We start from the raw sequence: 27,953 nt of genomic DNA, 5'->3' as shown, positions 1-27,953 counted from the left end.
AAAAAGTGTCATTCCATATTGTGCATGATACTTTTATTTATGATTTTAAATGGCAACTTTTCCAGACACATTCATGATGCCATGAGATAAGTAAGCAGCCTCCTTCCATCTCCGGAGACTCAGGGTGGCTTACAATGCGTTAAGCAATAGCCTTCATACTTTTGTATATTTATACAAAGTCAGCTTATTGCCCCCACAAACTGGGTCCTCATTTCACCTACCTTTGAAAGGATGGAAGGCTGAGTCAACCTTGAGCCTGTTAAGATTCGAACCAGCAGTAAATTGCAGGCAGCTGTGTTAATAACAGGGTGCTTAGACCACTGTACCAGCAAGGCTCTTTTGTGACCTTCCGACGAGCAAAGTCAACGGGGAAGCCCAATTCACTTAATGACCATGTTACTAATTTAACAATTGCAGTGATCCACTTAACAACTGTCACAAGAGAGGTTGCAAAATGGAACAAAACTCACTTAACACATGTCTCACTTAGCAACAGAAATCTTGTTTCTCAATTGTGATCATAAGTCGAGGACTACTTGTATACGACTGCACTGAATTAAAAAAATTAGCTTTTAAAAACCTACCACAAGAGTTCTAAAAAAGTAGAAGTCTTTAAAAGTCAGTCTGTTTCTAAAAACAGTTGTATTTATCTAAAAGTAAGATTTATCTTGAGTTGTCTGAGGGATTAAGTATGCAAAAGGCATCAATTATATCACATTAATTTTTACTTTTAGTGTGTCTTCCCCTCTGGAAATGAATCTACTTTTATCTTTCTGTGTTTCTATAAAATTGCTCTAGGAAAATTTTATAACAATGTTTGATTTAGAAACATTCCCTGCAACTTTAAAAGTGGTGCTTTTAACTGTATCAAAACACGTGTCAAAATGTCAACAAAACCCAACATAGCTGAAATCTACATTCCCTCTGTGAGTAGGAAGATACAGAGAAAATCTCAGTGCATTAGCCCTTGGAGATACTCCAGACAAGATGCTCAATGAGGAGTACTATCTCTGCCTTTATTGTAAAGTTACATCAACAGAATCTTGCAAGACTGAAAGTATTTCTGCCCTCCTTTATTTTACTTCCCAGAAAACTTGGGAGAGACTTTTCTGAAAAGCATCCCATGATCTCCCTCCTTCTGTGAATTGAGATCTCTTTCACATGCCAGTTATCCAGTCTCAAACTCTCCCTCCTGTCTCCCAAGTATCTTATGCCACCAGGCTTGAAATTTTGGACCTGGACAACCTAGAACTATGCCGCCTATGGTCTGACCTAAGCTCAGTGCACAAAATTGTCTGCTACAACATCCTACCTGTCAATGACTACTTCAGCTTCAACCGCAATAATACATGGGCAAACAACAGATAGAAACTCAAAGTAAACCGCTCCAAACTTGATTGCAGAAAATATGACTTCAGCAACAGAGTGGTTAATGCCTGGAGTGTACTACCTGACTGTTGTTACATCCTCAAACCCCCAAAACTAAACTATCTACCATGGACCTCACCCCATTCCTATGCGTGCCTATCGTCCCTGTCCTACTGTTCCCATTTATTCACTCATTTCTTATGTATATACCTATACCTGTTTATACTTATAGATTTATATGTTATGTTATGTTCATACTTATACTTTTCTCATACATGCTTGACAAAACAAACAAACAAATAAAATAAATAAATAAATAAATAACTAAGTAGAAAAATTGGGGGGGGGAGAGTTTTCCCCCATTTTTTTTCCAAACAGCTTTGGAAAAAAATGAACCCCCCCCTTGTTTCCCCAATTTTTCCAGTTTTTTTCCAGGCCTTCCCATCTCTACTCCCGAGGTCATTCCCATATACCATTACATGGTCTGAGAGTACTTCAGTCTTCAAGTGGGTCCTAACACGCTGTTTCTCAACTTCAGCAACTGTAACCTGTGTAGACTTCAACTCCCAGAATTTCCTAGACAGCATGAATTAAAGTCCATACATTTTAATGTTATTGAGGTTGAAAAAAAAAGCAGTCTTTACATAATTTTTTAACCAATTGTTAGTATATGTGAATGAGACCTCCACCAACAGTCCAGGGAAGAAAAGCCATTAGGAATATGTTAGAATTGATTTTACATAGCCCTGATATGTCTGATATAGGAATATGACTTTCCTTGATGAAACACAGCAGTACAATTCAATGAAACTGGGGGGGGGGGATTTATCATAATCTAATGCTAGCTGCTCTAGCAATTTATATGCATAACAAAATTGCCTAGGAATACAAGACATTGTATTTCATTGGTTAGATGAATACTGCTGCTTTGCAGTATTGCTTGTAAAGGATGCTTCATATATCTGATGAAGCAAAGCAAAATCCAATGTCAGAACATGATGTCATATTTACTGTTCAAATTTCACTGTTCTTTTAAATCAATTGGCATGCTCTGTCCAGAATGTTGTAACTTTTCAATGTGGATATTTCAGAGAGGAAGAGGAAGAGGAAGAAGAAACAGCAACTGTAGTGGAAACAACAGCTTCTTTTATATGAACTTAATGGCAACAACTAAAGAACCAATTGAAAAGTTCACACTGGGGAGTATGAGGATGGAATGAAAAGTTTTGCCTCTAATATTGTAAGTTGCCAACAGATGATTTACCAGTATATGCTAGCTCTAATGTGCTCTTAACCTCACGATGGGAAAGTGGCTGTGAAAAAAGCTTGGGTTGATATTGCTAGTGAAATGAAAGTCTGCAGCGAGTACTCAGTGTACTTTAAGCAAAGGGCTATGATTGAAAGCCTTCTTCCAATTGAAATTCACTACTGAATGCAGGTTGTTTATGGAAATCACTATGTTGAAGAGGGTACTGTATGTTGCTGGGCCAGAAAATACGATGAAAGAGTTCATTTGTGTGATCCAGAACCAAGTGAATGACCTGTGACAGCAATCAGTGAGCTTCACATGAGAAAAGTTGATGATATGATTTACAATAGCTGGGCAGAGCACTCAAAAGAATATTGCTGTCAAGCTTTGTCCTTCACAGGAACATGTGGGTAAGGTTATTGATATTCTTCAGGATTAGAACATTTATGCCAGATGGGTTCCTTGCACACTGATGGTAGAGATTAAAGCTTTGTAAGTCAAAATTTGTACATAGTTGTTATGCTATGAAAGTGAAAGTAAGGGATTTCTCCACAATATTTTAAAGATGACAAAAAAATCAATTTAACATTATGACTCAGAAATTAAGCAGAGGTCCATAGAGTATTATCACGAAATTTCACCTGTGGAAAATAAAAAATAAAAAACTCCATTGGCAGGAAAAGTCAACTTTTGGTATTATTTACTTGGTTCTTCTTGAGCCTACCAACATAGAGAACTACATTGCAACATTAAAAGTTTGAAACAATAATTAGCAAAGTTCAGACCACAACAAAGAAGTTTTGCTACTACATGACAGTTTGTGATCTAACATCTTATGAGCCATTCAAGGGGCTAATGCAAAGCTGCATTGGTCTCAATCATTATGCCATCCCAAATTGACACTGTGTAACTTTCAACTTTTCCTAAAATTGAATGAATATCCTTTTGAGCTTCTATTTCACTAAAATGAAGAGGTTGAAAGAACTGTCAGAAGCTAGGTAAAGAGACAATATGCAGAATTCTTTTGTAAGGGTTTTAAGAAGCTTGCCCACCCTGAAAAGAAGTGTGTAACAAATAGTAGTGATTAGCTGAAGAAATAAATATAGATAACAAGAGGGCTAATTTCAAGGATTATTTTCCCGTTTCATTGTTTAAAGGAATGTAATCTAACCTAAAATTAAGGACGTAAAAATATTACTTTTCATAAAAGTGCACAGATAGAGCAATAAATTTTTACGACAAAACCTGTTTCTGTTTAAAATACTTGTATAGGTAGTCCTTGACTTAAAACCATTTGTTTAGGGACCATTCGAAGTTACAATGGCACTGAAAAAAATGACTTATGAGCATTTTTCACACTTATAATTGTAGCTGCATCCCCTTGGTCATTTGATCAAAATTCAAATGGTTGGCAACTGGTTCATATTTATGATGGTTGCAATATCCCGGGGTCACGTGATGACCTTTTCTGACCTTTTGACAAGCAAAGTCAATGGAGAAGCCAGTTTTACTTAACAACCGTTATTAACTTAACAACTGCAGTGATTCACTTAACACCTGTGTCAATAAAGGTTGCAAAATGGGGCAAAACTCATCTAAAAACTGTTTCACTTAGCAAAAAAAAAATTGGGCTCAATTGTGGTCGTATGTCGAGGACTACTTGTAGTAAATCCAAAAGTTAGCTTTTCCAAAAGCTATTTTTTCCTGTACACACGGCCTGTTATCAAGCCACACCTATATGAGCAAATGGCTAGTTGTAGGAGATTGTAAAATGATGCATCCAAGAACCTTGATTATTATAGCCTGCTGAAGCCAATTTAAACAAAAATAATAACAATAGGCAGGTATTGTATTGATAACTGTCGTTAATGAGCACATTTGGAAATCTGGTGTCACATTAGAGCTCTCATATAATTACAGTGTTGGTGTGTGAGTGTGACATGTAACAAAACATCCAGAAGACAAAATGATTGAGACTGTTCCCCATGATATTTTCCAGTCCTTCAATATATTCTCTCTGACTCTTCTTTTTCCCCTCAGATCAATTACCACAGAAAAAGTATGGCTATACCTTCAAAACTCTGGACTTTTGCAGTAATCTCCTTCTGAAGCTGTGGAGAGTCTGTTATCCATCAATCTTTCTACCAGACTGTAGAAGAGCAAAGGAAGATTGCTCATTTGAGACTGCTGTGAAATTAGCTATTTTGGGTTGCCTCAGCCTGCCTAATGTTAGAACAAAGCTTGTGTTGTTGCTCTTCATCTTTTCCCTGTTTTTCCTCAAGTCCTCTCTTAGTCTGGACAATTTATCTTGTCACCCAATGCTCTGTGGAAATACTTCCAGATAAATTAAAAGTATAATATCAATTATGTGGGAGAAGGTTTATACACACACACACTCTATCTATCTATCTATCTATCTATCTATCTATCTATCTATCTATCTATCTATCTATCTATCTATCTAGTGTTTTTCTGTCGAAGCACTTGGTCTACCCCAATATGGGAGGGAGCATACTGCTTCCCTTTTGCCTTTCAGCTCCAATCTAGGAGCCCTCAAGCAGTTGCAATCACGACAAACCATTTTGTACCAAATTTATATTTGCTGATAAAGAAATAAAGGGAGAGTAGTATAGATGTATTTCAAGCTATTTAGCTCTCATCAGCTAGCCTTATCCTTACTGGCTTACTCTCTTACTTACCTACTCTCCCCTGGCTCAAGCTGATAAAGGGAGGAGAACTTGTGGCTCAGAGGTTAATACAACTGCCTAATATGCAGGCAGCCCAAGTTTGAATGTGAGTAAGGGTATGACTAGCTGATGAGAGTTAAAGAGCTTGAAATAGATCTATACTAGTCTCCCTTTATTTCTTTATCAGCAAATATAAATTTGATACACATGCACACACACACACAATGGAGATAAAAAAGGGAAAATGAGCAGAATAAGTGAATGTCTCTCCACTATTTTATCTTTGAAGTAATAGGAGAAAAAAAAACAGTTTAATATCAAATGAACAAATCACCCTGCCCCTGACAAGGACACAACACAGCATGTATTAAGAAAAAGAGCTTTGAAATTGGGGGCTGCTTGTTACTTTGGTACAAACTTTAATCAGCAGTTATAAACTTAGTCCGGTAATGAAGCATCTTAAAGTAAACAACCAAGCTCAGAGAGCACTAAGAACTCCACAGTTCTTCTACTGGAACTTTCCTGTATGCAAAGCAATCCCATTCTCTCTTCTAAGAAATCCACACAAGCAGCACACTTGAATGGGGGCGTATAGAGATCAAAGACAGAAAAAAAAAAAAGAACTCAGCAATGAACTACAACTGGATAAAACCACTTTTTAGATATCCTGCAATGTTAAGTAACTGGCAAAATGGATACATTAAAAGCAGTTAATTAAAAAGATGTTCCGTTTGAATTAAAGAAGAGCAATATTATCTAATACTTGAAGTTTGATGGGGCCCCAGGCCAACTTCATTGATACCCCTACAAACATTATATTAAAACATTGCAATTTTTCACAGAAAAAGAAAATAGTTAAATACAGGTGAAGTCATTAATGTTAATTAAACTTTAAATCAAGTCAAGTTTAGGTTTTCTACTGGTTCTACCTAGTTTGCCATTAAGTAACAGCTAGTTTTTATTTATTTTTATTTTTATTTTTATTTTTATTTTTATTTTTATTATTTATTTATTTATTTATTTATTTATTTATTTATTTATTGATTGATTGATTGATTGATTGATTGATTGATTGTCAGGAAGAGCTACCTTGTTTCCCCCGAAATAAGACATCCCCTGATAATAAGCCCAATCGGGCTTTTGAGCGCATGGCAATAAGGCCAAGCGCTTATTTCAAGGTTCAAAAAAATATATAAGACAGGGTCTTATTTTCGGGGAAACATGGTATTTATGTGGTTTGCCCTAAGCATCAGTATAACACTGCTGGCCTCAACTATTACACATCTTTTGTTTAAAAACCAACAACAAAATCTGTATTTATTTAATAAATCAATATTTAACAAAAGACATGAGAAATGAGAGAGATCTTGTGTTTGTGTGTGTGTGTGTGTGGGGGGGGGGGGGGGGGTTACCAGAGTTTCAATAAAGGATTTCTGTATTGCATTGTTCATAAGTCATATATAATATCCACTCAATAATTGAAGCATTTTTTTTTTACCAGTGATGGAGCAATAAGAATGGCACAACAAATCCAGTTTTGATGCCAGTCATCCATTTTCAGATAATAGATATTTGTTTAAAAAGAATATGGATCTCTAAAACTATTAAGTTTTCTCTCAAAGTCAGCTTAATGTATCAATGACTTCTTCTCAGATATGATTTTAAGATATTGCAAATATATACGTTTGAACGAAGCATTGTTTTCACTGTACCTCCAGAAATGAGACTAACATGCATTTAAATACAGAGCTGCACACAGTTACTGACTATTTCACGACACAGATCAAATGTTTGGAAACATATATGCTTAGTTCTATTTCCTTCTGGTTTGCTCATTCTAATTTATAAAAGCTGGCTATAAAAGTTTGTCATCAACCTCTCCTTGTTCCATACAAGTGGATGGAATGTCCCATAATGTAAGGAATGCCTTTCCCCAATTAAATCAACCTATCACCTAAGATTTTACCTTTTTTAAAAATAATAATAATAATAATAATAATAATAATAATAATAATAATAATAATAATAATAATAATAATAATAATAATAATAATAATAAAATAATAATTTTAAAAGCATTCTTAGGAAGCATTCTCGACCATCATCATCACATGGTGTACATACTTTTTATCTCATAGTTGCAGATTCAAAGAAAATTGACCCTATGAAATGATGGATGCTTCCAACTCTATTCATCAGAGAAGCTTCAGGGAATATATATATTACCAGATGGGGAGCCCTGAAATGTTTTGTCACATTTTCATATTTTGGGGAAAAACATTGGGATGGATGAATGAATGAAACTGCCTCAAAACAGTTAACACATCAACCTTATTAAGAATAAACAAAAATACGGGAAGAAAACATTACTTCTGAATATCGCAAGTGTAATTACTGAATTTTGGTGGTGCAAATGGGTTATTCTGGGAGTTGCAAAATGGGAATTGTGAAGCCACAAGTACTCTACAGATGCCCCTTTTAGATGCATGCTTACAAATTCCATTATACACAATGTCATAATTTCTATATAGATACACTCAGGGCATACTACAATTGTTCTTACTATGTTAGATTGCTAGAGTACATGAATAATCCAATACTGCTGAGGCTTAAGTGTGATCACAACAATAAAGTACCAGCTGTTGTGCAGGAAGGGTATATATTTCATTCACTGTAGACAGAACCAAAGAAGAAATTAAAAACTTCATTTACTTAAAGTAAAATATAAATGTCAACATTTAATAAATTATAATGAATCATTTATTAAGAAACAAGAAAACAAAAAATAAGAATAATATTGGCAAATATATCACAAGATTCATCAACAAAATATAGGTTTAAAACTAATAATCTCCTTTTGTCTCTCCATGCTAAGTAAAGCTCCTGAACAGCTTACATTAATGCCATAAATACAGCTAAAATCCAGAATGATTTGAAAAGTTTCAAAGGGCACGATATGTTTGTCCTAAACAAAACAAATGCAATAGCTTTGAAACTGAAGGTAGAACAGGGACATACTGAATTCAAGCAGGAGACACAGATTATATGGAAACGTTTTTAGCAGTTAATAACAGAGGCACACACATTTCATCTTAGAAAATATTACAGCCTTGATAGAAAATTCAAGAGGCTTTCCAATTCCAAACCTAGCAGGAAATGAGAAATGAATGTGACGTATTGAAAATACAAGAATGTTTGCGGAGTCACCATCAATGGGAGTAGCAGACACTTCTGGACAGCCTATTTACACAAATCTGATTGTACAAATAGTAGTCTGAATGTTGTTTTAAAACAGATCCTGGAACCAGACTGTTGCAAGCAAATACAGTCTCCAATGATATCAATTCTAAAAGGCTTAATTTCAATGAGAGCAATCCAATGCCAACATTCTTACTTTCCTTTAACTCAGCTTGCATGCCTACTCAATTATTGGAGTAACTCTAGGTGCCTTATACATTAGGGCTTAAAAAGTAGAAAAGAAAAGACCAAGAAAACAAAAATACATGTAATACAGGGGTCCCCAATCCCTGGTCCGTGGACCGGCAGCAGTCCGCAGTATGCCAGCAACTGGGCTGCGCAAACCAGCGAAGCCCCATCTGTGGGATGCAGGCAGTAAGCAAAACCACGCCCCCTCCGGTCCGCAGAAAAACCTTTCTCCAGGGAACCGATCCCTGGTGCCCAAAAGGTTGGAGGCCACTGATGTAATACATCTGGAAAAGAATAAAATAAATTCAAATGATCACAAAAGCAAGGCATATTATCAGGAAATGAATTACTATACTCTACCCAGATAGCAGAGAGGTAGAGGGGGCATGGAGAGGGCTAATCCATAAAGTGGCTGAGGTTCAGAAAAGACCGAATGGCTGATGACAATGATGACCCAGAGAGCCAGGTTTTATATCTGTATGAAAAGGTAGCAGAGTGAGGACTATTTGGACATAGGGCAAATTCTATTCTATAGGGGCACCTACAGAGAAGGCACATCTCCTGGGTCAGTGCTTTATAGCACATTAACTCTTCCAGACAGACAAGATAGGAGATGGTTCTATAGGTAAACAGATCCTCAGGGTTTTTTTTAGGTATCACTGGAACCAGGGGTGGGTTCTACTTACCTTTACTACTGGTTCACAACTGGGCCGCGCACGATCTTCTGCGCCTGCGCAGAAGTGTTCTGATGATGTTGGTGGGCGGAGCCTCCCTCCAGTTTTACTACTAGTTCTATAGAACCGGTCCGAACCGGGGGCAACCCACCACTGACTGGAACTGTTGTGGCTTTATTTTTATTTTTCTTTACTTTTTTTTTTAACAGTAACAGAGTTGGAAGGGACTTTGGAAGTCATCTAGTCCAACCCCCTGCTCACACGGGAGACCTGTACTAGGGATTCGAACCACCGAACTGCTGACCTTTCTGATCGACAAGCTCAGTGTCTTAGCCACTGAGCCACCTAGTCAACCAATATATACTTCTCAATATACTTTACTGCTATGGAATTTCCTGATAGTCTCCTACTCCAGTACTAACAGAGAACAAAATATTCTACTAGCAATTAGCAATAGGTTAGGAGACTATCGTGCCTGTAGGTTACCCTGGGGGAATGAAACAAACAGACAAACAAAAACAAGGCAAGGGCAAACTACTTCTCTGTGGTTGCCAAGAAAACTAGATACTTATGTCCATGAAGCCACTAGGAACCGAATCTGACTCCAGGGAGTCTTTACCATTTTATGTGAATAGGACAGCCCTGTATCTTAGAGATAATAAAAACAGTCCATAATGGCACAGTAAACCTGACATATGATGTAGTTTATAAAAGAACAAAGACTAAGAAAAAAAGATAAGCTTCCCAGAAAGTTAAAATCTCAGCTTCCATAATTTCTCTTAAATAGCATTATTCAAAAGCGATGGAAGAATTTTCTTTTATATCCCATACCAACGGAAAGAGCATAACCCCTTAAGATCTCCATTCTCACTACCATATAAAAGAGCCCAATCTTGCTTGCAGAAAGTCTGTAGATCCTATTAATGACTATTTCTTTGCCTTCATCTTCAAAGTTACTTAGCAGTTATTGCTGTAGAGTCGGTTTTCCTGCCTTGTAATGCAAGTACTTAAACATTATCTGTTGACACTAATAAGGTTAAGAGCCTATCCCCGTACAGCTAATGTTCGCAAAAGCCAATGAATTCAACTCTAATATCTTAGCTGCAGATAGTTCTTATGGATGCCTAAACATTTTCCTTCTTTTCAATAGAATATCTTTTAAAATAAGTTCACTGTGAATTTTATTCTTGGGTTCATTTTATACTGTATGGATTTATGCACAGTTTGAAGATGATTATTTTACATAGGTAAATTTGTATGATTTGCAGCTTTCTGTTTGCAACTTATGGTTTTTAGTGGCCTGACTTGGCTGCTGATGTGTAGGTGCAGGTCAGTAAACGTCATGAGAAAAGGGGAGAAGAAGCTGAATTTTAGTCTTGAAGGGCAGTTTTGCGGGCTGATGAACTATAGCCGGGGTGTCAAACTCAAGACCCGAGGGCTGGATCCGGCCCACAGGATGCTTAGACCTGGCCTGCGGGGCCGCCCTGGAAACAAAGCACTGTCCCTTGGTGCCTCTGCCAGTGAAAACGGAGCCCAAGAGAGCCATGAACGCCCCCCCCCCTCCGTTTTCACTGGCAGACGGTTGCAGGAGGCTGTCGAAGTTGAAAATGGAGCTTGGGAACCAGTTTTCACTAGCAGAGCACCAGGGCCACCACAGGGCCCCCCCAACATAAGTGATGTCAAGCTGGCCACCCTGGCCAAACCTACTCTAGCCCCCCCAAGATCAAACACAACCCTGATGCGGCCCTCAATGAAATCGAGTTTAACACCCCTGAACTACAGTTTCTAGCTCTTCCCCACAGCTGGTGCAGGAAATATAGACAGCAGTCCCATTGATCCAGCTTGTTATATAGATACTGGAGACTAGAGCCCTTAGAGGGACACTTACTTCCTTAGTTGTTGGGGGACCTGCTGCTGGTCTGACCCCCAAAAAAAGGAGAGCAGGAGAAAAAAAGAGACTGCAAAACAGAGTAACTGGAGAGAAAAGTTGGAGAGTAAAGTTACATGAGTGTGTGGAACAGTTGTCAGTTCTGCTTTGGCAAAGAAAAATAAAGGTCCCGGGTGGCTTTCCTGGAGAAAGAAAAGTGGCAAAGAGACATCTTCACCCAAAATCTAAGGTGGCAAGGAGGAACTTTGCTGGCTGCAGGGTGGCATTTTTATGCAAGAACCAAGATGAATTAGGAGGGGATAAGCTGGTATTGGTGAATCCTTGGTCCTTGGGAAAGGACCAAACAGAAGACCTTGAGAGAGGTTCTTCCCCCAAACTGAGAAGTAGAAAGTGTTTCCACACTCAATAGAAGGTCTTTTAGAGCTTGCAATTTATAGGATCTGATTTGCCCAGCAAATCAGGGCACTTAGTGTTGTGCAGATGTGTAGGCCACAGAAGCATTCCAGAAAAAGGAATACCAGGACTACAATGGCCATATCAGCCAACTCAGAGGATTTCCCAACAATGGTAGGGCCTGATCAACCGTGCCATACAGTTGAAGACTCAAAGCTCCTTGCACTAGCAGCCCCACTTTTGGAGATCTTCGCTCCACACTGTGAGGCAGCAGAGAGTCTTGGAGTAGGAACAACATGGAGGCAAATTTTGGCCAGGGAAGGTGGCTGGAGAGGCAGCTGAAGAGTCGCTGGAGCTGGCTGCCCTGAATTAAGGTCTGGCAGCAAATGAGCAACCAGGCGAACCGGTAGTGGCGGCGGTGGGAGGCTCCACCCATCCGTCATAAAAAAAGCTCTGCACATGCGCAGAATCACCGTGTGCTTGCAAGGTGAGTGAACACACCCGCGCGCTACCGATAGCAAACCGGTAGCGCCAGGATTTGAATCCCACTACAGGGATAAAGGAAATGAAAACAACAACAACCAAAAATAAAGATCCCTGTCTGAGGGATAGGAAGAAAAAGTAGAGAGAGATTTGAGTAGTTCTTAATGCAATAGGTTTCTAGATTAGATCGCCATCAATGTAATCTTGAAAAATATCATACCATATATCAAACCCAGTAATAAAACTTACTATTGATGTTCAGGTTAATGAAAAATGCTGCCAAACAGCTTTGCTTTGCAGTTCTGTGTCACAAGCACCTCTGTTTTTCAGTCTCTTCAATAAATTTGTATTTAATAGTGTATGTTGATACTCTTGCCTTCTGGACTCACTACAGATTTTTCTATCAATGTATGGAATGGTTTCTGTACGGCAGCTGAGCTGATGAATTAGTGTTCCTGTGGCAGCTTTGATCTGGATCCCTTCATTATAAGTAGAAGACTCTGCACAATCTGTATTGCTTTTTGGGGTGGTTATTATATATTGAACTCTATACATAAACTAACCTTCCTTAAACATCTCTTGTATGCCATTTCAGAAAGGCTGGTTTGGTATGATAATGTTATGTTTTCCAGAATGTTCATGCCTCTGCCATCTTGACGTATGGGATCTTCTATAAACAAGATGGACAAAAGTCTACCAAACTGGAAAGGCTGCATTATTTAATCTATTTTCACCTTGACACAAATGTAAGAAATACTGATAAGCATAATTCAAGTCATAGCTAACTCACTGCAAAATGTACTTTTAACTTGAAAGAATTTTTCTGTTTATAAATCCAAAGTTTAATTTGCTTTTGACTTCATAAATGGTTTCTCCTTTCGGCTGAAATTTGTCATGCTTAAATAAACCTTTAAGAGTTTGTACGGTTATGAAAATGACCAAAATCACTTGAATATAAAAAAAATTGAACTGTCTTTGAAAAGAAAAGACTCTTTCTTTTATTTTCTTTTATTTTCATGTTTATGGTGGATTTAACTCTTGTTAAAAATTCCTTAAATTGAGTAAAAGCCTATGAAAAAGAGTAAAATACTAGAAAACCTGTGGTCAGTTAGGTCATTCTTCTTCCCATGTATAGTATTTTTGATTCATAACCTCCAGAAATTTAATTTATGCTTCTAAAAAAATAATCTTTATCTACATTGCAATGTGTCAGAAGCTGTTTTTAATATGAACAAAGAGGTGTAGCCCATTAGTTTATTTTGGGGACTTCAACAATATACACCCAGTAGGACAATAAAAAACAAGAGAGCTTTACTTAATATTGGCCATGTCATTCTTCCACTCACCATGATATTAATGAAATTCAATGTGATTAATGATCTGGTCTTTCTTTTCATCATCCTTATCTACATAAATATTTCCTGATTTCTGTTTCATCCCTATTCTGAGCTTCACAGCAGTCCATGACCTTTATGAATTTTGTATGTAAGTTTCTTAGGTTCAAAACCTGATGTATTTCTCAGAAAAGAACCCAACTGAAGGAATTGTTTGAATGGCATATCAGTTTTTGAAAATCACCCTTAAGAATTATAATCCAAAGATCTTGACCCTCCCTGTATTAGTGTTATGTATCTTGCTACTCCCAATAGGTTGAGCAAACCTATTGTGAGATGCCATGACTTGAATAGAGGTGCTATAGAAAGAAACAGACTACATATTTTATTTTCTATGTGGATCACATTGAAAACCACATCCTTGCTACAGTCATCCAAGATGCTAAAATTAATATTATAATCTTCTTAGAAGCTGGTAAAAACATGGAGCAATCCAACGTACTTAGTAAATGAAAGTTACTTTCAAGGTAATGATGGCTTTTAAAGGTTATACATGGACGTGTCATTTTTGGCAGCATCCATCTGGCAGGAATATTACATGCTCTGACATTTAATAGTGAACATTGCTAGTAAAATTCACATTACAAATGTACATTATTGGAATAAAAGTAAGTCATAGTACTTTAATAGTAGATAGTAGATGGGAAGGCTACTACTTGCATTCTCAGCAGTCTGCATGCCAACCTTTCAGGGAAAATACCAGACTGTTACTCAAATATAGCGTTTTCTCTAGGCTGAGACAGGCTGGAAACACTATGTAGAATGATAACTCAACCCCCTCCTTTTGTCTAGAAAGAAAGTTTGTTTTTCATTTAAATACAAGCAAGAATTGAGGTACAATGGCTAGGGAAAAAGAAAAAGGGAACATTTATCTCCTCAGCCTTTCTTTTGTCATATTCTCCTAGGAGAATCTAGGAGAAACAAGGAAGAAAGAATTTCTGCTGTAATCATTTATAACATAAACAGGTAAACATTTCAACCAGGAATTTTTATTGTCCCCGGCAATTTAATATCTGTGACATTTGTTCTATTTATGCAAATTCAGTATATGTAAGTTTATGCAACTTGGAATTTCTTTAAACAGAGTATCCTCTAAATTAGAAGCAGGTATATCTAATTTTGTGATCTACTTAGAACCTTGCATTATTATTATTATTATTATTTTCTATTCAAGATCATTTCTAAACTACTTTCTGTGTTATGAACACCTGTTTCATGCCACTACAAACTTCTGCCAGCTAATGGGTGGGTGGATTGCCCTTCAACCTAGTATTGAGGAAACATTCTAATTATTTATTTCTTATTTTTGTTATTTTTACAGGTAACTCAAGGTGGTGAACATACATAATAATTAATCCTCTTCCTATTTTTACCACAACAACCCTGCGAGATGAATTGGGTTGAAAGAGAGTGACTGGTTCAAAGTTACCCATAGTTTTCATACTTAAGATGGAATTAGAACAAATGGTCTACTGGTTTCTAGGCCAGCAGCTTAACTACTACGTCAAACTGGCTCTATAAATGTTGTATATGATTGTCTTAGCAGTTTTGGGCGCTGAAAAGGAACACAATCCTCTGGAAATAAAAAGATTCATAGTGAAAATTGCATGTATGTTTGTATGACAAAATCTCTTCCTATGACTTTGATCTATTTCTCTATAAGCTAACATACCAGTGGTGGGTGCCCCCGGTTCGAACCGGTTTGCAAGAAGTAGAACCAGCGGAAGGCTCCGCCCATTGACCCGGATGTCATCATAGGTGATCTGCACATGCGCAGAAAAGCGCGTGCGCGAGCGCGATGCGAACTAGTAGTAAAGGTAAGTAGAACCCACCCCTGTAACATACATCTAATAGGCCACATATTTTGGTTATTACAACTGCAGAACTGGTTGACAGGGAACACATAAACATCTCATTTTATGGAGGTATATCCGGATTCAATTCAGCTGCTCTTCCTAGAGTTATAGGGATACTGTTTACCTTAGGTTGTGTGCCCAACATAGAGCCTTTTCCTTTGCAATTACTTGTCTACTCTCTGAGCTGAATTCTAGAGAATAGAATCCAAGTGTCTACTCAAAAAAGCTGCACACCTCAGAGCATGTGTTGGAATAAGATGTCTCCAAGAGTGACAGGAAAAAAAATAACCAAGCAATTTCCTTGGCAACTAATGCTTCCAATTATGATTTTAACTTAATATTGACAGAATACATCCTACAACTGCAAAAAGAACCCAAAAAACCCACTGAATAACTGAATAATAGAATTACAGAGTTGGAAGGGACCTTGAAGATCCTCTACTCCAATCCCCTGCTCAAGCAGGGAGGGAAAGGGAAGGAGATATCATTAATTCAGTCAGTATCCAAAAAGAAGGGATTGTCTAGAAGGCACGCTAGGGCTCATGTAACAGATTGATTGAAAGTATCAGCATGCTATATGTCTGATCTATGATCTATAGAAAATACAAAAAAAATACAAAAAAATCAAGAAAATAGAACACAAAAAACGTGGCATGTGGATCAGGAATAAAATGTTTTAAGCTGAGTTCAGAGACAGACAGAGGTGGGTTTCAGCAGGTTCTGACCAGTTCTGGAGAACCGGTAGCGGAAATTTTGAGTCGTTTGGAGAACTGGTAGTAAAAATTCTGACTGGCCCTGCCCCCATCTATTCTTTGCCTCCCAAATCCCAGCTGATTGGGAGGAAATGGGGATTTTGCAGTAACCTTCCCCTGGAGTGGGGTGGGAATGGAGATTTTATAGTATCCTTCCCCTGCCACACCCACCAAGCCACGCCCACCAAGCCATGCCACACCCACCAAGCCACACCCACAGAACTGGTAGTAAAAAAATTTGAAACCCACCACTGGAGACTGGCCTGGAGGAAGAAGACCTGAAGAGCTGTGGAGGTGCAGTGGTTAGAATTCAATATTGCAGGCTAATTCTGCCAACTGCTGGGAGTTAGATTATGACCGGCTCAAGGTTGACTCATCCTTCCATCCTACCAAGGTTGGTAAAATGAAGACCTATATTGTTGGGAGCAGTATGCTGACTCTGTAAACTGCTTAGAGAGGGCGGTAAAGCCCAATGAAGTGGTATATAAGTCTAAGTGGTATTGCTATTGCTAATGGGCTGGACACTGCTGTACTGGTAGAACTAGTAGATGTAAATGTACATTATTTAATGTGACAGAATCTTGGCTAGCGGTATAAAAGAAGAACAGAAGTGTGGAAAACATTCCTGATTGCTCTATCCTTACATAAATGATTCCTTTCACTGTGTCTCTATTTTTAGATTTGGTAAAAAGGAGAAAGTATCTTTTTTCTGTTTCCTTCTTCCTATCCTTATATATTTCTAGTAACAAAATCCTCTAACCCAAATGCTTGTGTATGAAATTAGCTAAAATATGAATAAAATTAGGGTCATGGTAGAGTACAGATTTCCTCCACTTAGTTGTCCCCCTCCCATTGCAATCATCATTTGCTCAATTCTTGGAAACGTGAAGAGACATTCTTCAGAGCCCATTAATTGTCTCCCACTAACTGAGCAAGACAGCTTGTCTGAATAAATCAAGATGTCTTGGGACTGTCTACTACTGATGGGTTTCTGTGGAGCCACAGTAAACACTACCTTAGGGATGTCCCCCACCCCCTTTAGTAAACTCAATATATTGTTTTACAACTAAGATAAGAAATTTAACTTCTTGGCTGAAAAATACCAGACAGGAAGGGGATATTGCCTTTAATCTTCATATAATACTGTTCCAATCATTGAAATGTGAGCTAAATGCACAGCTTTCTAAAGCAAAGGGCTTTGACTTTTAGCTCCCTGTTCAATGGCCAAACAAGACATGACAAAGCACATAAAAAGCAAAAGGAGATTATTGAGCCTCATTTGGAAAATACAGAAACACGGAACATTACTTAGGAAAGTATTATGTTGAAAAGCAGACTTTTTCATCCGTTGACTGTACAGGTAGTCCCTGACTTAACGACCACCATTGAGCCCAACATATCTATTGCTAAGCCAAACATTTGTTAAGTGAACTTTGCCCCATTTTACAACTTTTCTTGCCATAGTTGTTAAGTGAATCTCTGCAGTTGTTAAGTTAGTACCCCAGTTGTTAAGTGAAGTTGGCTTCCCCATCGACTTTGCTTGTCAGAAGATCCCAAAAGGGGATCATATAAGCCTGGGATTCTGCAACCATCATAGATATAAATCAGTTGCCAAACATCTGAATTTTGATCACATGATCATGGGGATACTGCAATGGTTGTAAGTGTGAAAAACAGTCATAAGTCACTTTTTTCCACTGCTGTAACTTTGAACGGTCATGAAATGAACTGTTGTAGGTTGAGGACTACCTATATTAACACCCGATCTCTCACTGCAAGAGAGATCTGATGTAGAAACAAGCTTCTGGGCATAACGTCTGAACATGGATGTCTATGGAGATTCTCAGTCATCCAAGTCATGGTTGTCCCAAAAGTGCTTTTTCAAGAGACAACTGGACTTTCTGGTTTTTCTTTGAAGATGTTTCACTTCTCATCCAAGAAGCTTCTTGGATGAAAAGTAAAACATCTTCAAAGAAAAACCAGAAAGTCCAGTTGCCTCTTGAAAAAGCACCTTTGGGACTCTGAACATGGATGTACCAGCTAAACACTTCTATTCCATACCCACGTATGAAAACCCCAATTACAGTATCCAATATCGTAATGGCAGCTATAACCGAAAGACCAAAAGCAACAAGATACAGAATTATATCAAAAACATATACTTTACACGTACTTGAATTATTTTAATATGGTTTTTAAATTTGTCTTGTATATTGTTTTATTATGGCTGTTCACCGCCCTGAGTCCTTCGGGAGAAGGGCGGTATAAAAATATAATAAAATAAATAAGTAAGTAAGTAAGTAAGTAAGTAAGTAAGTAAGTAAGTAAGTAAATAAATAAATAAATAAATAAATAAATAAATTTATTCCAGTTGCCCATTCTGCCTAGACATGAAGAAAAATGGTAGGTCTTCTTGATGAAGAGGGTCAAAGGTTGGCCCTTCTTTCATCAAATTAATATGTACAACAGAGGTTATTATCTGAACCATATAAACACAGGCCCAAAATCAATGTAAAAGTTCAGGGGCCCCACCAAATGTGGAGTAAATTCATCTTGTAATTTAAAGATAATTTCAAATGTATGGGGTGTAGCTCACCTGGATGCACTATTATATGAACATAGACGGTATTATACTTTCTTATCCATTTTCTTTTGAAAATTAGGCTGTGCATTTCAACCTATTATATAAAGACAATAAATTAGCACCAAGTTGGTACAGTGACCTTTCTGGAAACTTATACCTGTGATTTGCTTTTTTCACCTTATTTTTTTATAATCTGTAAAGTCATTGAATTATTACAGTACCAACAAGGCTTTTTTTTCCTGCTACTTCAATACATCTCCTTCCAAAATAAACAACTGAAAATAAAGTATGCCAGGATAAAATAATATCAAAGATGTATTTTAAACATAAATATGGGATGAAATTTATACGATGCAAGAGTGACCGTTTTGTTGCAGCAAATAGAATAACAGAGTTATTTTCTATTCTCCAAGGGACCTTGGAGGTCTTCTAGTCCAACCCCCTGCTTAGACAGGAAACCCTATACCATTTCAGACAAATGGTTATCCAATCTCTTCTTAAAAACTTCCATTATTGGAGCATTCACAACTTCTGGAAGCAAGTTGTTCCACTGATTAACTGTTCTAACTGACGGGAAGTTTCTTCTTAGCTATAGGTTGCTTCTCTCCTTGATTAGTTTCCATCCATTGCTTCTTGTCCTACCCTCAGGTGCTTTGGAGAATAGCTTGACTCCCTCTTCTTTGTGGCAACCCGAGATATCAGAACACTGCTATCATGTCACCCCTAGTCCTTCTTTTCATTAAACTAGACATACCCAATTCCAACAACCGTTCTTTATATATTTTAGCCTCCAGTCCCCCAATCATCTTTGTTGCTCTTCTCTCACTCTTTCTAGAGTCTCAACATCTTTTTTACATCATGGCGAGTAAAACTGGATGCAGTATTTCAGGTATGGCCTTACCAAGGCATTATAAAACGGTATTAACACTTCACATGATCTTAATTCTATCCCTCTGTTTATGCAGTCTAGAACTGTGTTGGCTTTTTTGGCAGCTGCAGCACATTGCTGGCTCATATTTAAATGATCCCTCCCACAGTTGAGTCTGGTACCACCTATACTGTGACTGTGCATTTTGTTTTTCTTGCATAAATGTAGAACTTTACTTTTTTCACAACTGAAATTTCAGTTTGTTAGATAGTGCCCAATGTTCAAGTCTGTTCTGTATCTTAAGAAAAGTTTTCTTATTCGTTGGGGAAAAAAAATCATACTTACTTCAGGGAGTACTAAGTAGGGGAAGATACTCTACCTGCCAAGTTCAGTTCATTGTGTTAGTTCGGAAAAATGAATATTGCACCTACTGTGCTTCCTTCCCCAAATGGCATTTCTATAGAAGTGAGGCAACTTTGGTAAAAACTCCCCAAAGGTGTTGATGACTTCAATGTTTAAAAATTCAGCTAACCTATTTTGCAACTAAACAAGACCAGACCAGAAATAAGACCAGAAGAACAACAGGAAAAATACAGTTCAAGTTAGATCATTTTGGGATGGTGTCTCATTAACATTATTTAATATGATAAAAACTTAACACAACCATTATTTTATGAATCCCTTCTGATAGACAGCCATCAATCACTCAACATATAATTTATAAGTAAAGTTTACCATACCCACAAACACACATATATCCCGTCTGACTTAATTAACCTTCTGTTTACTTGAAGTGCTTAATATGATTACAGATGCTCTCCAGCTAGGGCATATTTGCATATAATCTGTGGGACTGGATATTTATCTATGGCATCCTGATACTGACTCAAGGAAATCACTTTAAAATGGATACATCTGTTTCTATGTTTTGATGTTATTATGCCTCAGATGACTTGACAGGTAAACATAGCAGATCATTGTTGGCTAATATAGTTTGTGGATTTATTTGCAGGGTTACATTGACTAATCAGTCCTCTAGCATATGCTTTCTTCACATTTTCTTTCTTTTTATTGAAGCACTATCAATATACAGAAAATGTTTACTAAATCACAGTGTAAATAATGTAACTAAAGACTCAAGACAATATGGAACTTTGCCTGTTCTGGTGGAAGCTTCCATGTAATTCAAAAGGACCACTTTGTATTTTAATGCAGGTTCTGTTGTCCTGGTGACCACAGTTAAGTAGCCCATCAACAGGTTTGGGGAAATCTTTACACTGACATTTGTTCTTCAGAAGTTAACAGACAGTACTGAAATGAAAGATAGACCTTGCTCAATGGACACGCATGCTGAATTAGGTGGAAAACGAGATGGAATACACCAGTGGTGGGATTCAACATTTTTTACTACTGGATCTGTGGGCATGGCTTGGTGGGCGTGGCATGGCATGGCATGGCATGGCTTGGTGGGCATGGCAGGGTAAGGATACTGTAAAATCTCCATTCTCACCCCATTCCAGGGGAAGGATACTGTAAAATCTCCATTCCCACCCCACTCCAGGGGAAGGATACTATAAAATCTCCATTCCCTCCCCAATCCAGGGGAAGGTTACTGCAAAATTCCCATTTCCTCCTGATCAGCTGGGACTCGGGAGGCAGAGAATAGATGGGGGCAGGGCCGGTCAGAGATGGTATTTATCAGTTCTCCAAACTACTCAAAATTTCTGCTAGTGGTTCTCCAGAACTGGTCAGAACCTGCTGAATACCACTTCTGGAGTACACACAAAACTGCGTGAAAGATACTAATGAAGACAATGACCAGGGCAGGCCAAGGGAGAAAGGCTACTCAGGAGAAGGAAAAGATCACAGAGAGGGGAACAACGGGAGTCTAGTAGCACCTTTCTAGAGTAACAAACTTTATTAAATCACACAAACTTTCATGAGTTGAGTTTACTTCATCAGATGCAAAAAGAAGAAAGGGGAAAAGGATTTGAATTTCCAGTCACCTCACCTATCCTATCTTTCAAACTGTAAATCTTCAGGTACAAGTGTCATTCTTCACTTGTAACCCTCAGGTTTCCACCAGGTTATATCCAGTAAAGATATGCATGTAGCAATCCATGTAATAGAAGTATGCACTACAGACTTGCAAACAAGCTATTAATATTTTTCACAGGCCCTACTTTAAAAATGCAACAATGTTCTAATTATAGGAGAGATTCCTGTCTTTGATGCTAACTTTGGTTTACTCTTGCTCTCTAGAACACAGGCTCAAGCAATCAAAAATATACAGCAAATTGGAACCCCCAGTGAATTCAAAGGTATATGTTTCCTAGTAAATATTCCAGTTAGGAAGAGTCATGGTGCACAGGGGTTAGAATGCAGTATTGCAGGCTAACTCACTGTTCACTGCCAGGAGTTCGATTCTGACCAGCTCAAGGTTGACTCAGCCTTCCATCCTTTCGAGGTAGATAAAATGAAGACTCAGATTGTTGGAGGCAATATGCTGACTCTGTAAACCACTTAAGGGGTAAAGCACTATGAAGCAGTATACAAGTCTAAGTGCTATTGCTAAACCAAAATTAAGAATGTAAATGGCAGGGCTTCAGAGAAGAAAAAGCAAACTTGGAAGATAGATCCACTAAAATCAGAGCCAACGATCGCAGCAGAATAACGAATCAGTGAGTAAACCAGCTCTTCATAATACCTCTCTAGACAGGGAGAGGATTTGAGATCATCCATAAGTGCTCCAGATAATTGATCCTTATGGAGGTTTAAAGCTCTGGGAGGCAAAGTAATAGCTATCTTGCTCAAACCATAATTGGCACTTTTAAGAACACTGAGTTCACATACACATACATTACTGGAAATAACATACATATTTAACCTTAATCAAATAAATTGGTTTTATATTCCTTTCCTTTTAGTACAGTAACTTATCATTTTCTGTAAACAACAAAAAAACCCTTCTTCATTTATCTTATCTCTTATCTATAAATCAATCTTTAAAGCCTCATCATTCAAAACTAGTAAAAAAAAAAAAACCATTAGCAACTACCAGAAAAAAACAACATATTAAGAATCTTGATCATTAATCCTTTCAAATTGTGTCCCACAAGTTGATTTCTCATCATTTTCTCTTTGTCTCAGAAACTCCTTCAAAAATTTAACATGTCCTAGAAATAACATCTATATATCAATCTTAATGAAAGAATTAAGGATTATAAAGTTGACACCTTAGCTTTAACACCTCCTCTGAGAATACAAGAAAAAACATCTTCTTCCCATATCTTATCTATAAACAAATCTGTAAAGCCCCATCATTCAGTCATGGTCAAGAAAAACCCAATTAAGAAAAAAAAATCCTAAATATTTAACCTTAATCAATTAAACCAACTTTATATTCCTTCTTTTTTGCTTCCTTTTCTAATCACTTTCTGAAATTGCTTTTTTAGCTATTAGGAATCTTTGGACTGACAAATCTGAAAACACTGGGTGAGTTTTCTTTATGTCATGTTCAAATCCAAGAATGATACATAATAATTCTTCCAAGTTGACTTATTTATTGTCTCCACAGATATAGGTGAAATCTTGCCGGATTGAGCACTTTACCCTCTGCATCTACAATATACTCTGTGAACTATTAGGGAGGGGATGTCTTCACTCTCTTTCTTTCAAATGTAACAACTGTATTGAGTTGCTTCTTAAACCTCTGGAATGCACCCTCTCCCTCCTGAGATCACAGCTCCTTACTATATTCCATCATACTTCAATGTTTCACAAAACAAGTATTTTTAGTACAAGTTTAAGAACGTACATTTTGGAAAGTTACAAATGGGTTAAGGATCCAGATAAATTTGAAAGAAAATTTTGGAATTAATTATGAGTCCTTTCTGTGGGAAAATCCTTTTGTTTTGAATTCTTTAAAAAACGATAGGTTGAGACTTTGAAAATTGAATGCTATAGGGAATCAGAAGGAACTAAAGATGACAATTAAAGAACTCTTAAATTTGTCTTATTAATACAGAATGAAGCAAAATATTTTAATATTTGATATATTAATGGATATTTTTGAATAATTTACTTAGAAGTTAATTTTAGGGGTGTCTTTCTCTGTAAGACTTCATTTATATATTTTACTGTATTATTATTTTTCTTTTCTATTTTTCATTCTATTTTTCTTTTTATTCTTTTAGTTTGTATTAGTTTTTTTCTTTGAAATTGTAATTTTTAATATTACTATTTTAAAAAAGAATATAAATGGCATTGAGTATGCAAGAGATATACTGAAGAAAGTGTGACATACAGGCATGAGAGAAGCTTTTTGTGTCTCAGTAGATATCTACATGACCTACTCTAGGCTGGCCAACACCTGTATCTGCAGTGTAACTAATGTGGAAGAACTATCCATGTGTAGATTTTAGAGGTTGGATGTGTACTGGATAATCATTATGATTCCAATTTAAAAACGTACACTAGGCCATTGGTTAGTAATCTGGAAAACATTCCCTTGTTAAAATACAGTTGTAAATGCATTAATGGGAACACTGAATTTTTAATAGAGTATATCCTAATATTCAGGGAATAGTTCTGGGACTTCAAGGCAAAATAATAATTAATATCCTTTTAGAAAGTAGAGCAGCAACAATGCACCCCGAAGTAGTTTTTAAAGACAAAAATGTCTAAGAGTACATTATTCAAAAAATAAACTAAAATTGTTAGGTTTAAAACATAATCCAGGATAAATCCTATCCACAAAGGCTAGTATGGGTATTGGATCTGTTGGAAATTAAACGTGGTGCAACAAATTTACTTGCAGAATAAATGGACCAAATATGGATTTTACTAAAACAAAACAATTGAAACTCCTTCAGGCTATACATTTACATTTATTTTAAAACAGACTTCTTTAAATCATATTTGCTTCCAAGGAAATATTACAAGCATCGTTCTAGGAAAGAAAATAAACATTTACCATTCTAACCATTTGGCATATGTACGTTCCCTCCCCTGATCCTTGCTAACTGAGTTTACCAAAGTTAGCCTGGCTAATTTCAAATATACTCAGTTTAGCTACAACTTATTACCACTAATAATGAATTAGCTTATTATTATGCTGGGACAGCACCTACTCACTCAAGAGCAACTAGTCCAATCCAGCTGGAAACAGGTTAGCAAGAAAAACAAGATTTGCTTCCAGTTACTGTCATGGCCAGTTTGATCTTAAAGGAATCAAGTGAAAATGCATAACATTTCCCCAGTTGCTTACATGCTAGTGGGAAACTTACTGCGTCTTTCACATTTGATTCTTTTTATTACTGTGACTTTTACTGATGTGTATGACGTGGGTGGATATATAAGAAGATAAATAGTCCAGGAAATTTTGAATTGCCCTGGAAGTTTATACTGTACTCTGTAAGTTTCAGGAAGAGCTGTGTGCAAAGTTAATGCCTTCAGGAATACAATGCCAGCCTGATCTCCTGTCATTCTACAGTTGTTGGAGAAAGATTGGTGCCTTTCTTTCTATATACCTACATCAAGTACTGCATCGGTGCTGGGAAACCCGACAGGGTCTAAAAATAGCTCAGACGGCTCCTCACAACTGATGGAAACCCATCTGAGACCGCCTTCCACCGAACTCTGTAGTAGGACTTCAGCTTGGAGTAAAGATGCATCTGGTTAAACCGCTAAATTATAGTAACAATGTAAAGGTGCGTTGGATAAAAACGCCTTGGGATTCACATGCAATGTAATATATATCTTGGAATCAAATGTTGAGAACATACGAAAGGATCGTTTGCTCTTTCGAGTCCCCTCCAAACACCACCAGGTAGTAAACGCCAGTCCGAAGTCAATTGGGATGGGGGGGAGGGGGAGAGCCCGGACACGCGCTCCCACGACGCCCCGAATTTTCCGCGCTCGCCTGGATCCAATGGGCAGCATTCGGGCAGTTGATAGGATAGACGCGCGCCCCTCCGCCCAGCGCAGCCGGCACGGGGCGCCCGCTTCTTTGAAGAGGTCTCTGGTTGGCATCTGGGAAGTTCTCGGGAGCCCCTCGTGTTCCCGCCACTCCAGCCCAGCTTACCTGCGTCGGCCGGCCGGGGTCTGCCGCTGTCCCGCAGGTAGTAGTTGAACTCCAGGCACCTGTCGTTCTCGACCGTCCCCTCGGAGCAGAGCTCGACCAGCAGCTTCAGCGCTTTCCGGCAAATCTCGTCCTCCCTGCCACGAGGCATCGTCCCCCAGCATCCTTGTGAGAGGAGAGGAGCTCCCCGCTCGCTCACACGCGCCGCTTCGGCTGCTGCCCGCCTCTCGTCTGGCGCCCACAGCGAGGCAACTGGGGAGACGCCCGCATGTTTGGCGGCGGCGGCGGCAAAGCCGTTGCCCCCCGAGGTCTGCCGCTCCCAACTTCCTCCTCTCGGCCTTGGTGCTTGGATAGAAGAGATGCTGCTGCTGCCTCCTCTGCCGCCCGGCATGCGAGATAGGAAGGTCCCCTCCCGGAGGAGGAGGAGGAGGAGGAAGAGGAGGAGGAGGAACCCGCCACCAGTTGCGCGTAGTCTAGGCTCATCCGTCGACGCGCAGCGGCTCCGAAGCAAGCCTTACCTTAAAAGTCCAAGCGGCGCCCTAACAGCGCTCCCTAGTGGCAGGAACTTTTTTTGTTACGCGCCAGGCCCCACCAGCCACTTCGCCTTTTCTTGTGCCGTCAAACTTGGCGCGCTTTAACCAGACCCGGTCGCCTGCGACGCGCGTGCCCCTCGGAATGAAGTGGCGACGTCGTGACTATAACATTTCCTTGACACAAAAAGAAATCGGCGCTTCCTTCTTCGGCGATTTTTTTTTTTTTTTTTTGGTTCGTCGGTGTAGGATGCAGCCCTAGTTTTCCTTCATTCTCCCATCCTGGGAGCTTACCGGCTCCACTCTGCCTGTCTCTGGATGCAGATGAAGTCAAGAGTTACCCCCTTGCTGAGCTTTTTATTAAGAACATCCCCCCCACTTCTCTAATTAGGAAATGAATGCTGTATATATAAAAGGGTGGGAGGGGGGAAGCGGAGGGTGGAGAAGCAAGAGTGTTGTTGTAAGTAAGAGAGGCTTGGAATTTTTTAGTTAGCATTGTTGGAAGGAAAATCCATCTGGTTCAGATGGGAGAAAGACGCTGGAAATAATATGGAGGCCGATTGGAAAGAAAGACTCTGTACATCGAAGAGCAAAACCAACCTGTGGTTCTGGGGCAGCTGACCAACCAACTGGGTGAATGGAAGGGTTCTTATATGGTTCAGTAACTTTGAAGTTTGGGGTTTGTGTAAGATGGGATTTGTGTTCTGAAAGGGTGTTGGGTAATTCTTATTGTGGCTGATGGCTACGTCCTTTGTTAGATTTTTGGATGAGGGGATGCTTGCTCTGATCCTATCACTCTGCTTTTGTTAGCTGTCAAAATTGCTGTAAGGGGTTTCGAAATATCCTGTCTTGAATGGACTTCTGCTGGCAGTATTTGCTTTGCTTATGAATGGAGCCCTCTAGATAGTTGGCTTCCTCTTTCAATAAGCTTGTTATCTTAAGTGCCCTTAGCTTCTTGTTACAATGTTTTCTTTAGGTGTCTGGCTGGAATGTGGAATGGGCTTCGGACAGGTTTTTTTATTAGCGTCTTGGTCTTTTGGCTTTTCTGAGGTTTTTCCTTATGGTTAATATTTTATTTGACCATATTTGACCATTTATTTGGGTTAATCGGGGGGGGAGGTTCGATTTCTTCTTATAGCATGTACTTTGGGACAAATACGAAATGCTGTTCTTACATTGTGGCTGGATCAAACTAAATCCTATCAACAAAGTGATTGGTAGTGCTAATCCCTACAGTTCTCCTTAATCAGCGGGCTAGGCATCCCCCAACCAGGATGCTGCAGCATTGAATGGGACCTGTTTGACTTCATGACCACACTTGGATTTTCTAGGATGGTTTGTCTGCGGATCCGTCCATCTCCCTTTGGGTATCTCTTAAATTAAAACGATGTGAAATAAGGAAAGGTATGGAAAGACAGCAGAACAAAAATAGAGAGAAAGGTGGAAGACACTCACTCTCCCAACTGTAGAACTAGGATCTAGGGAAGAGAAGGTACCTGCAAGATTAAGGTTGACTAGTTGCTAGCTGTCATCCCCCTTCCTTTATGGGAGAAGAAAGTAATTGAAATTCAGAGAAAATGGAAAACAAGTAACAGAAGCTCAGTTCAATACCTCTTATTATTTTTCTGAGCTCTGCAATGGAGAAAAGATGGAACTAAAGGTAAAGATTTCATGCCATTTCAGAATGTTGTTACTTGTGCTAGTACACCTCCTTTTCTT

At 38.4% G+C, this 27,953-nt stretch overlaps 1 protein-coding gene across 4 annotated transcripts in view; it reads right to left on the bottom strand.

Annotated features, from left to right (window-relative positions):
• SYT9 (synaptotagmin 9) overlaps positions 1 to 26,217 on the bottom strand; it is a 91,879-nt gene extending 65,662 nt beyond the window's left edge. For 2 of the 4 annotated variants that reach the window (XR_015729821.1, XR_015729820.1), the window contains exon 1: positions 25,708 to 26,217. Coding sequence is in view for 2 of the 4 variants with exons in the window: in XM_034417145.3 (XP_034273036.2) it covers positions 25,708 to 26,095 (388 nt within the window). In the remaining 2 variants the exon portion in view is untranslated. The remainder of the gene's footprint in view (positions 1 to 25,707) is intronic. The other 2 variants (XM_034417145.3, XM_034417143.3) reach the window with 2 other exon arrangements.
• Between the last annotated feature and the right edge of the window lie 1,736 nt (positions 26,218 to 27,953).

Source organism: Pantherophis guttatus, chromosome 1 (genome assembly GCF_059756535.1).
Source record: "Pantherophis guttatus breed Tessera chromosome 1, ASM5975653v1, whole genome shotgun sequence".
Taxonomy (NCBI): domain Eukaryota; kingdom Metazoa; phylum Chordata; class Lepidosauria; order Squamata; family Colubridae; genus Pantherophis; species Pantherophis guttatus.
The sequence above is the reverse complement of the archived record's forward strand: the minus strand, read 5'-3'. Positions and strand labels throughout refer to the sequence as shown.